Source organism: Thalia democratica, chromosome 7 (genome assembly GCF_965202585.1).
Source record: "Thalia democratica chromosome 7, ktThaDemo2.hap1.1, whole genome shotgun sequence".
Classification (NCBI taxonomy): domain Eukaryota; kingdom Metazoa; phylum Chordata; class Thaliacea; order Salpida; family Salpidae; genus Thalia; species Thalia democratica.
This window is the reverse complement of record NC_139171.1, coordinates 45131882-45144355: the sequence shown is the minus strand read 5'-3', so window position 1 is coordinate 45144355 and position 12474 is coordinate 45131882. Positions and strand designations below refer to the sequence as shown.

Here is a 12474-nt window from a genome sequence, read left to right as displayed (position 1 = left end):
TTTTAACAGAGTACTTCAAAACGTGTCTAATTAAAGTAAAAAATGAAAATGTTTAAAGTTTGTGGTTCTTGAATTTTTTGAAATCAGTGCACAATATATAACTAAGTAAAAAAGTTCTTTACACGTCAGATTTTATGTAAAAACATTTGTTAACAGTAAATATTGATAATTTTATTTTTTTAAAAGTGTTCATAAACAATGTTTTGCTAAATTTGATCACCAGTATAAACAAATTAAGGGTTCATATGGATAAAAATATTTTTTAGCTTTTGAGGTACTGTAATTTTTGTAAAAAGTTTCCGACACAAACGTATGGACAACAAATTTTTAAGATCAATTTCTTGGAAGTTTTAAAATTTACTATAAATTTATATTATCCTTTTTTTTTGAGCTAGAGACATCAAACTTTCAGGGAGCGTTCCTTTTATAGCTTAAAAGATTCTTTTTAATGGTTGCAAACTAGTTAAAAAATTGAATAAAAAAACAAAAAAGGTGATTTTTTTATTAAATTTTTATTAATAAAAATCAAAAATTCTGCATTCAATCTATTTAAATTTTAGTGCTGGACTTTCTGTGAAAATTTGAAGAGAATTAGTTTAAAAATGAACGATTATATATAATTTAAATAAAATAGTCTTTTTTCGCGTTTTAGGTTTGCGCCTCCCATTAGAAAATTTTTGAGCACACCAACTTTGATCGCTTATATCTCAAAAGTTGCTTTGAATTTTTTTAAACGGCTGAAAATGTCTAATAGCTCAGATAAGACTCTACAGAATAAGATCAACTTTTGAAAATCAAGGTGGACCCACTTTATGCCCATTCATCTTATTCTTATAGAAATATTTATTCTCCTTTACTTAAGTTGAGAACTTGAGTTGTTTGAACTAGAATTTTAATAAAGTATTATGTACAATAGTAACTCAAGTATTTAAAAAAAATAGTTTGTAATTAAAAATCAACGAAAATTTCTTCAGACAAAATATGTTCTATAAAATTTTGTGCATTAGAGTTTTTTTTTTCTAAAATAATCACTAGATGTTTTTTCTAATTTATTTATAACTTATTTTTTTTAAACTTTATTGGGAATCCTGTGTTAATGTTTATTAACAATCACTTAAGTAATTGACTTTTGTAATATTTCAAGTTTCTTGTGTCGTTGTATTATGTGATAAGTGATAATTATCAGAAGACTTTTTGAATTTTAAAAATAAAAATAAATTATTAATTTTTTTTTTGCCTTAACCATTATTTATTTTATTTATCATATTTTGAACATAGTAATGTGTTGATACTTCGTGATTATTTTACAAAATTTTGTTATTAGTTTTAAATTCAAAGCTAAATGAATGTTTAAATAACCTAAGATATATTGTACAGGACTCCTTAATATTATAATTTGAAAATGTTACAAGTGTTTACTAGTTGTCTGATAAAAGATGAAATGTAATATACTATAAATACTTTTTATTATACTTAATTAGGGACATAGGGTTTGCAGTTATAAACTTTTTTACAAAAAAAAAAGTCCTAATATGAAAAATTAAAGTATCAACAGCTATTCATTTTTTCTTGCCTTTTGTTTGGTACATTTTATTATCTTTGTAATTTATAGTATTTACTATTATCATTGCAGCTTTTTTTGTAAATAAATATATTCTATACGATAAGTAAGCTGTTTTATAAATACATGTAGTAAGTTCTTATTACTAACACTAATTTGTTTACTTATATATGGTTGTATTATAGTTATAAAAAAAAAACACTCACACCTCCTGTTATCATATGTTCTTAGATTAATTTTTTATCTAAACTCGGTGAAGCTGTGCTATTCCATTTTACATAGAAATGTCGTTAGTATGGACGTAAAATTCTAAAAGTATTATCACACTGTAAAAATTACTATTCTTTAACTCTTTAAAGAGTTATTGTAATTTTTTCTACTGTGATGATTATAAGAGTTTTGTTTGTTTAGAAATTTTATAAGCCTACTAAATGTAAGTATTTTGATTCGTTTTAAATTTATAATATTATTATGTAGCTTATATTTTTCTAACCTTATGATGAATTCACCTGTTAATATTATGATTTTGTTTAATTGATAGTTTTAAGCTATAAGTTTTATTTTGTTTGTTTTTCTACACATAAATGCTAGTTTTATTTTAAGTTTAGCCTAATGTCGTCTTGCCTGTTTATATATAAAAAAGTTACAGATTTTATTATTCAACTGAGGATCTCGTTTGAACTAATTCAACGGACTGAAACATTGTTATGACAATAAGATTTGAATATTTAAGTAGAAAATGTAATTTGCAACTAAAGTTTTAATTTTAAGAGATATGATAATTTTTGTAAAAGATTTCAATAGAGGTGTGCAAATTAAATATTTTATTCACGACCGGTTTCGGTGGCAAAAAATTGCAACTTTTTCAAGCAAAATAAAATATTAAACTGCTAAAGACTAAAAATGTAAAAGATTTCAGAAACAAACATTTGAATCGTAATTTTTTTTCTCAACTTTCTTGGAAATTTAAAAATTCACTAAAATTCTTTCTATCTTTTATTTTTGAACTAGAGTCCTCAAACATTATCAGTCCATAAATAGTTTACCAGATTTTCCTAAATACTTCAAAACTGGAGAAGAAATCTAAAGGACACTATCAATCCTAGTAAACCAGCGTGAGAGGTTTCATTGAGTGTAAAAAATACTTCTGACCAGCCTGGCAACAAGCCTTCTACTAAAAATTGTTTCAAGCAAGCTGGAAATGTATATTTAAATGGGTTTATAGGAGTATCAGATACTTTTTGTATTATTTGGGAAGGTGAATTGTGGTTGAAGTTTTGACACTTGGCCTGAATAATTTCTATACTTTTTGCAGGGTTGCCACTTTACCTGGAAACCTGGAAATACCTGGAATTTGACAATTTAGGCTAAAATAACCTGGAAAAACCTGGACTTGAGATATTTTGAAAAAAACCTGGAAAAACCTGGAACTTCGATCACAAAATCTGGAAAAACCTAGAATTTTTGATAATTTTAACATTTTCAGTAGTAAAATTTTGATTTGATACTAAAAATCTATCATATAATTAAGATTTTTTGTCATCATCAAATTTTTTTTTATTTAAAAACACATTTAAAGTAACTTTACAGCATCTTTTCAATATTTTTATACTATTTAACACAGTTTCTTAAATAGAAATTAACTTAAAACTAAAAATAGACCCAAAAATGTGTACTTTTAAAAACCTGGAAGAAATTAGGAAAACCTGGAAAAATTTTGAAAAAACGAGTGGCATACCTGTTTTTGTAATATCAAGCCAGAAGACGATTTGTTGGGCACAATTGTGCATAAGTATCATTAGTTAGTGAAAAAATGTAACTTGTTGAATACACAAGATTGTAAACTGACGGGCACCACTACTCTGTCCTTGTAAAGTATATTTATGTGACTTAATATTAGCTGATTATCATGTCTAAAGTACACTGACAAAAACTCATCCAGAGTTGCCTGAAATCCTGGAATTTGACAATTTAGGTAAAAAACCTGAAAATACTTGGAATTTTAGAACATTTGAAAAAAAAACTTGGAACTTTAAACAAAAATCCCTGAAAAACCTGGAGTTTTGAACAATATTTTGACATAATATAAATAAGTTTCTACTAATTACGAAAAATCTATCATGTAGATAAACATTTTTTGTATCATTAAATTTATTTTTTATCAAAATATCAAAATATACAGTATCTTTTCAATATTTCATACTATTTAAGACAGTTTTTTACCTTAAACTTGATTTTATACTAAAAATTGACCTAAATACTTCTTTTTTTTTTAACCTGGAGAAAAATTAAAAATTCTTTGTCAATCCTGCTCATCATGTTTCAAGCTTTGACGCTTTATTATGCATCTGGATGTTCTTGAAAGAACTTATCATTAATCGTCTTATGCAAAATTTCTTCCTAAATGATTGCATACTTTTTGGTTAAAAAACTTTCCTTCCCAGTGTGTTGGTTACTAAAAGTCTGTGCTTGAGATCACAAGCTTCAGGAAAAAGAGTTGCAATAAGACTGAAGCGCATCAATGTTGCCTTGCTCAGTAAAAAAATCAATATGCTTTTTTTTCCTGTTTTGCTGAATTTAATATAAATTACTCTATCCATTTAAAGTTGTCATAAAAATGACTCTTTTTTAAATAATATACTTATAAGGTATAGATGACTTGTAACAAAAAAAAAAACATACAAAGAGCTGCATAACTATAACTCAATAAAATAAGTTCAACTTGTAAAAAACTAGATTGACCCCTTATGGCCTTAAACCAGGGTTTCCAAATTTTTTTTCAAAAAGCCCCCTTTAAGAAATAAAAAAAAAGTTGTGCCCCTTCCGACAAAAACTACCATTAAATGCGCCTAATACCTTTCTTTCCCCTTCATAGCCAACTCCAAAATATCTAATGTAAGTTTCAAATTATGGCCCCATGGCCCACTTGTGACCCCTTTACTGCTTATGGCCCACTTTGGGAAACACTGGCTTAAAATGAAAACTTTTTAATAGAATTTGAATCTTAATAAAATATTCGAATGAGAAGATAGATCTTTAATAGTATAAAACAATGTTTCTAAAAGAATTCTTTGGTATATAAAATTTGTGTTTATCATTTTGAACACAAGTTTTGAATTCTAGCTGTTGCTAGTAAAAATAAACCAAAAGTATACAGTATCAGAATTTGACTTGTTACAAAACATTATCTAATTTTTTGTTAGTTTTTACAAACTATTATTTTGCGTATCGTTGTGTATTACATGTAAAAGGTAATTTATTATACTTGTACAGATAAGTGTTTATTTTTAATAAACAAATTTGATAGGTTAGCGAAATCAAAGAAGAATGTGAGCTGAAGGTTCTTCAAGTGGAAATAAACTGTAAACAACTGTCAACAGAAAAAAAAAAACTTCAAGACAAGCTTTTAAAAAACCAAAAACATGTTAACCAAGTTTTGGAAAATCACAGGCAACTTAGAGAAGAGTTCGAACAATTAGAGTGGGATTTAAAAGATACTACTATAATTAGCAGCCAACGAATAGACGAGCTTATAAAAGAAGTATTTAAGTTGTAAAGTATTTTTTAAACTAAGATCCTTTTGAATCACCTTATTTTTTAAATAGGCAATGGTTTGTCCATAGTATAGTTAAATAATTGAAAATAAACTTATATTAACCTCTCACTTAGTTATTTTTTAACTTTTCACATAAAATGCTTCTTTATAATATTATTCTTTTTATTCCTAGCTAGATGAAACAAAAGAAAAACTTAAAAATAATCATGTTGTAATGTTTGAGTACAAAAAACAAGTTGATGGTGATTTTCGAGGCAAGCAAGCAAATTTAGAGGCAAATGAAAAAGCTTTGAAAAAGAAAAATCAAGTTTTGGAGCTTGAAAACAAGTTCATAGTAATTTTATATGGTTTTAAACATCTTTGAGTTATTAAAATTTCTTTATATAAACTTGAGGTATAATAACAGTAGGTCCTCCACCAGCGAAATCGACTATACATATGTATATAAAATAAAAATAAATAATAATAGTAAATCAAAGTTTTAAATTTTATTAACAAAAAATGTTTCACTTGTATGAAATAAATCTAACGTAGTCCTCAGTTGAATATAAAATCTTTTTCATATAAAAAAAGTCTATTTATACTTTAAACTAATAAGTTTACTTTTTTTTACATAGTAATAAATCTACTTTAAGCATTTTTTTACTTTTAAGCTAAATAAACATTTATGAATCAATAAAAATATTATTCTATTGATAATAAAAATACCACATAGGTATACGATATTATAAAAAAAATTAAAACTATTTAAAATATATATCACCGTTTCCCAAACTGGGCCAATTGGCCCCCTTGGGGGCCATTACAGAAATTTAGGTGGTCATAAGCATCAAAGGGGCCACATTCTTGTTTTTAAAGTTACACTAGTTATTCTGTAGTTAATGATGAAGAGTAAAAAAAAGGTTTTAGGCGGTTTGAATGGTAGTTTTGAAAATTATACTTAATATAATGGAAAAAGTTTAGGGGGCCACAAGTCGTAAAAGAGAAAGTCACATAGCCATAAGTTGAAACTTACACTAGAAATTCTGGAGTTGATGATGAAGAGCAAGAAAAAAAGTTATAAGCGGTTTTAGTAGTAGTTTTTTAAGAAATCTTGTTGAAAGGGGCCATAGCTTTTTCAATTTCTTTAAAGCATGTCTTTTGAAAAAAGTTTGGGAAACCCTGATCTTTATGTTTACAAACTAACTAAGTTGAATTTTTTATTTAGTAAATTGAAGAAAATGGTAGAAACTAGTGAGTTGGAAACTAAAAAGTCAATATGGAAACATAATGAAGATAGAAAAGTGCTACAACTAAGTATTGAAACTTTAAAAACGAAAACCAATAAAATTATTTTGGAGTAAGTAAATTTAGTTTTTAAGATTAGTTTTCGATCGATAATTCAATTTTAAATATTAATGATCTGTCGGATCCGAATCTTTTTTTAATTTAAGGTTTCCGGCCGGATCCAGATCCTAAATATTTTAAGCTTTCTGTAGCGTTAATAAAGAACGAACTTAGAAAAAATAGTTATTGTAAAACCGCTAGTTTATTAACAAATGTTTAATCATATGATTAAAAAGAAACACTGTGTTACTGTTAAACTATTTTATTTTGAAAATTTTAAACGTTGTGCAAACGAGACAAAAAAATTCTATCTATACGAAAACTCAGTTTAAATTTTTTATATATGATTTTAAGCTACTTATACGAATTAACTTGAATTTCTTGTACCTTGTATGATATTAAAGAAAAATAAATTAAATGTTAAAAGGCTTAAAAAATAACGATCTTTAACTACTTTTTGTGATAAGCTTAAATTAATCTTTTATATACAAAATTTTGAATTTAAAAATGAGGATTAACTATTTTGGCTACTCTTTAGATGTATAAAAATAAGTAATTTAATAAATAACATTTACTCATATACACGCTTTTAAGGTACAAAGAAATCTATTCTAGTTTTTTAAAGATGTAATGAAGATATAAAAGTTTTTTGCCCTTCTTTGGAAGCAATGAATGGTGCTTTTGGACCAGCTTCATAAAATTACCTTATATAATAAACATAATATTGAGTTGTCGAAAAATACTTTTTTGCAAACTTGGCGAAATGTAGGCATCTTTTCTGTTTTACTTCCACCAAGCTAAGACTTCAGATTCTTTATTAAGTTAAAGTAAATTTTTTTCAGCAAAAAAAAAACTTAATTTTTTCTTCAACTGAATCTTGTTGCTCGCTTTCGTGAGTGGCTGTACTCGTTTCTCTTTCAAACGTGGAGTATAACAATGAAAAATCATTGGGAACATCATCTGTATATAGCTGAGTTTTAGGATTATTAGGTGGTACTAGAGGAAAGTGACTGAGTTGACCAGTTTCACGACATCTATGCCTTTTCAGTTTTAATTTCAACAGTCTTTCAACCTCCTGTTTAAGATTAGGAGGGAAAAAGTAAAGTCGGTATCGTGGGTTAACAACTGTTGTGACTTACAACAAACTTTATCATAAAGGTTTAAAATTGAGCTGTCATTTGTATTATACAATCTACTTTCGAAAGCTTCTTCTAAATTTTCTGCTAAGGTTATAGAACCAATTTGACCTGTTTGACTATTCGCTTTAAAATTATTAAAAAATCTTCCAGTATGTCTGCATACGGAAATACAATTGACAGCAATCTGTTGTTTCTACTACACTGCTGCTTTAATATGTAACAATGAACAAGCAATTTAATAATGTTGCTAAGAAGTTGCCATTCTTCACATGTAACAATATAATTGGAATCAAATTTAATCACCTTCTTTTAATATTTTTTTAGTCTTTTCAAAGCCAAAACTTTCAGGCTGAATAAATTTAAAGATAATATACCCTGAATTTTAAAAATCTTACCTTTTGTTTTATTTTCAATAAAATCAGTAATTAAAAAACTTTACAAAGTTTTATAGTTTTTAGTTTTAATAATATTCTTTACACTATTCGTTCTTTTTATATTAAACCAAATCTTTGAAATATAATTTCACTTCATATATGCATTCTTCTTTAAAATAAATGCTGATATATAACTAACTCTGAAACTGACGAAAAAAACAATCTTTATTGATTAGTTATAAATTTAAAATACCCTAAAGAGCAGTAAAGATTTCTATAAAAAAAATTTTTTGAAGCAAAAACACAAAAATCTAAGTATAAAACTCAAAGATGCTGATCGCGGAAAGTTAAGTCTTTCCAATAAACAGGATCCGGCCGGATCCTAGCTGAGATTTGGCCGGATCCGAATTTTAGTTCTGGTACATCACTAAAATATACAAGTATAAAGGTTTGTTATACGTACTAGAACTTAGTTTGTTTTTATTTATAATTTTTAAAATACATTTTTAACTTTTTACAGGTTAAATGAAAAAAATAAGGTTATGTCAAGAAAAGTACTGACACAAGAAGCTGAAGTATTAAGTTTAAAGCAGCAAAACAATATTTTAAAGATTGATAAAACTAAACAAAAAGATGAAATACAAATGTAAGCAAAAGCTTTTAAACGAATTCAATTTTTTTATAATGAACTAACTTTTTCAAAATAAATATTCTATATAAAGAGAAAGATTAACTATAAGTTAATATTTCTTACTTTAAGTTAAGCTGATGTAGTATTCCTTAGACACTACTTATTACGATAAATGTAATTAAAGTATGTAGTTCAAATTAAAAATTACTTGATATTAGCTGATAGTTGTTTCGGCTACCTGCAGCAAAACTAAGATTTTTTACGCCAACATTCATTAAGCATTAGACTGCACCGCACGACCGTCAAGAACAATCTATATGAAACTCTGCGACCTGATTTCGTCCTCATTAGAAATCCCCAGGCAGACATAGTTACAATAAACCGTGTATCAATAAAAATTCAAAACCAAACATGCTTGACTACTTTGCACTCAAGCGTTCGTTAGTAGGTTCAGCCAAAAAGTTGTAAAAAAAGAGATTTGCTGAAGATAGCCAAAATAGATACTCTTTAGCTGATCAAAGAAGCGAAATTTATAATCTCACATTGAAATATACAATGTTTTATACCTTAACTTGTGAACAATTTAGTTGTTTATTTTTTTAGCTTTCACAAAAATGAACGCTTTACTTCAAAAGTACTTAATTTATTTGTGACAATCTTTGCCTGGTGATTTCTAATGAGATCAAAATAATTATCAATTCAATGTGAGATTATTTACTTTGCTCGTTTGATCACTTTACGAGTAGTTATTTTGGCTAGCTTCAGCAAAGCTATTTTTATTTACAGATTTTGATTGTACCTATTAACGAACGCTTCAGTGCGAAATGGTTAAGCATGTTTGGTTTTGAATTTTGATTGATATAACGGTTCATCGTAACTATGTCTGCCTGGTGAGTCCTAATGAGGATGAAACTAGGTCGCAGTTTGTCACGTGAACTGATGCTGATGGTGTTGCGGTGCAGTCTTACACTTTTTATTACAATAACAGTTTTGAATTAGTTTCAAGTGCTAATAGTTTATTACTGCTTTTTTATTTGAAGTTCACGTGCTTCAAAATAATGTTTTTACTTTTAAATTTTTTAAAGCATCTATAAATTTAAACTAAAATACAAACCTTACTTTTAAATGTACTACATTTCAACTAAAAGATAGATTTACAGAAGGGTTTGCCGAACTCATTTTCATAGTTATCAACTAAGTAGAAATATATAAATAAGTTACCCCTCCTTTATTACATACTGCTCCTATATTACCCATTAACTTTTTCGCCTCGTTAGTTATTGTCCCCTCGTTAGTTATTGCCAAAAATATAATATCACCCACTATGAGAAACAATCATTTCATTAGAGTAATTGCGTAAAGTAAATTAATTTTTTTAAATATTTATTGTGTAACTTTACACCTAAATTAAAACATAGCTATATATTTGCTTTTAGGATAGACTTAAAAATATACTTGAATAAAAAAGATATTTGAAAAATGTTTAACATAATGATTATTTATAACTTTATGAGTTTTAGGCTGGAAAATTTTCAGGACGGTTGCTTTGAAAATAAAATAAAACTTGATTTAAAACGAAGCATATTGAGGTACCAACTTTGAACCCTTATATTTCAAATACTTTTTTTTGTCGGTTAAAAGCAAATTTTACTCAAACTGCAAATAAGATTGAATTGTACAAAAAGTTCTTTATTAACCAAGACCTTAAAAACTTGTAGTATTAGATGAACATTGGCTGGTGAGAAGTAATTTGGTGTAAACTAATAGTGTACCATTTATGAAATTTTTATCAAAAAGTTTGTTATATGTTGTTAAATTTAAGTACATAGAGGGTTCTTTGTTATTTTGTGTACTTTTAGAAATTTTATTTCGAAATGCTTTCTAGGATTCCAATCACTTTTAAGATATTAGAAGCCAACTTTTATTTGTTTAATATATTTGTATTATAGTTGTATACTAAAAAGTAAGAAAACAATCCGACTAATCTTCTTCAAACTTTCACAGTTCATTTTAATAACTTGTTTATAGATTATTATTACTTACTTACATAGTTTAACAGTTTTAGTAAACAAAAAACACTTTTTTCACACTGTTACTTTTAATTGAATAATTTTCAAATTGTTAAAATTCAACACTCTACTCAAGTATTTCCTAAATGATTTAAATTTATATTTCATAAAGCAAGTGATAATTTATACAAAACTTAAACCACAATTGTTGTCCTTACTATACAAAACCGACTTTAAGTCAAAGACAGAAAAATTTACATACTTTTTTAAAGTCATAAATAATTCAAAATAAGAATAAAATGTATGTTGAAAACTAATTTTAGAAATAATTTTTATATAAGTGACGTATATATTTCTATAAAAACATTCATTAACTCCCTTTAGATCTTAAAAAAAAAAGTATAAAAATTTACAACTACCGAAATTTTTTTTTAATAAAACATATATAACTTCTTATCTAAACAATATAAAAAGTTTAAACATAACTCACTAATTTTCGAAAAAAAATTATTAATTAATTAATTTCTAAATTTTTGCAGACAAAGAGATTTTTATAATTTAAAACTTTATAAATAGCTTGTTTTTAGTAGTATTATTGTTGTCGTATTTTGTAATGTGCTTTTTATTTAATTTAGTTTCAGGTAAAAGTTTGTACTATTTTAAATGTTTTTGTTTCAGCAATTTTATCTTATAAATTACTTCAATTTAGTACAGTACAACTTAATTCTATTTTTCAAACCTTTTCTAAACTGACTTTTATACTTTATGACGTAACTATTTTTAGCTAGACTTTTCAAATTCATTCTATATAACTAAAATTACTCTATAATATAAATAGCTTTTAGCAATATTATTCTGAAGAGAGCTAAACGAAATTAATTAATAAACTTTTTTCGAAAATGAGTGAGTTATGTTTAAACTTTTTAATTAAACAATATAACAACACACATTTCAGATTTTCTTATATTTATTTGAGTACTTTCGAGATAAGTTTTGTTAAAAATTGTATCTTACTAAATTAAACTGAATTGAAATTGAAATAAAACTACACTTAAGCTAGTAAGATACAATTTTTGACAAGACTTACATCAAAAGTACTCAAATAAATTTAAGAAAAAATGTTATGTGTTCTGTTATATTTTTTAAGGGTAGCTGTCTAAATTGCGCGAGCGTACAAAATTGCAGGAGCGGACAAAATTGCACGGAAACAAAAAAATGCACGAAGATACTTTTGCACGAAGACATTTTTGCTCGAGGGTATGTTTTTGCACGAGCAGACAATTTTGCACGCAGACACTTTTGCACGAAGGTTCATTTTTGTGCAGGGGGTCAATTTTGCACGGGTTTTGTTTCCTGCCCAGGGATGTGTCAGAATTGCGCGTAGACATTTTTGCACGAGGGTACAAAATTGCACGAGAAGACAATTTTGCACGAAAAAAATTTAAATAATATTAAAAAATAATAATAACTAAATAATAAAATACAGAAAAAATAAAAAATAAAAAAATATTAAGTAAAAAATAACAAATCAAATAATTCATAAAACAATTTAAAAAAACTAAAAAAAAAAAAAAAATTAAGTAAAAAATAATAAATTAAATGTTAAATAGATTAAAACAAAAAAATCAGAACATAAAAAATCAAATAACTAAATAATAAATAAATTATAAAAAAAAAATTATTAATTATATTTATAAAAACTGAAAATTAATAAACTAAATAATAAATATATTATATAAAAGTCCAAAATAAAAGTTGATAAAATTAATAAAGAAAGTCAAAATATATGAAGTAAATAATTAAATAAATTTAAAAGAAATGATAATAATAAAAAAAGTCAAAATGAATAAATTAAACAATTGAACAAAAATCAATAAA

The 12474-nt window shown here is 25.9% G+C and overlaps 1 protein-coding gene across 1 annotated transcript in view; it reads left to right on the top strand.

The window, feature by feature from the left end:
* The window catches only part of LOC145841387 (uncharacterized), a 47090-nt gene that overhangs the window by 1289 nt on the left and 33327 nt on the right, over window positions 1-12474 (top strand). The window contains exons 2-5 of the mRNA XM_082948748.1: window positions 4869-5102; window positions 5290-5444; window positions 6325-6456; window positions 8477-8602. Of these exons, the coding sequence (XP_082804874.1) occupies window positions 4869-5102; window positions 5290-5444; window positions 6325-6456; window positions 8477-8602 (647 nt within the window). The remainder of the gene's footprint in view (window positions 1-4868; window positions 5103-5289; window positions 5445-6324; window positions 6457-8476; window positions 8603-12474) is intronic.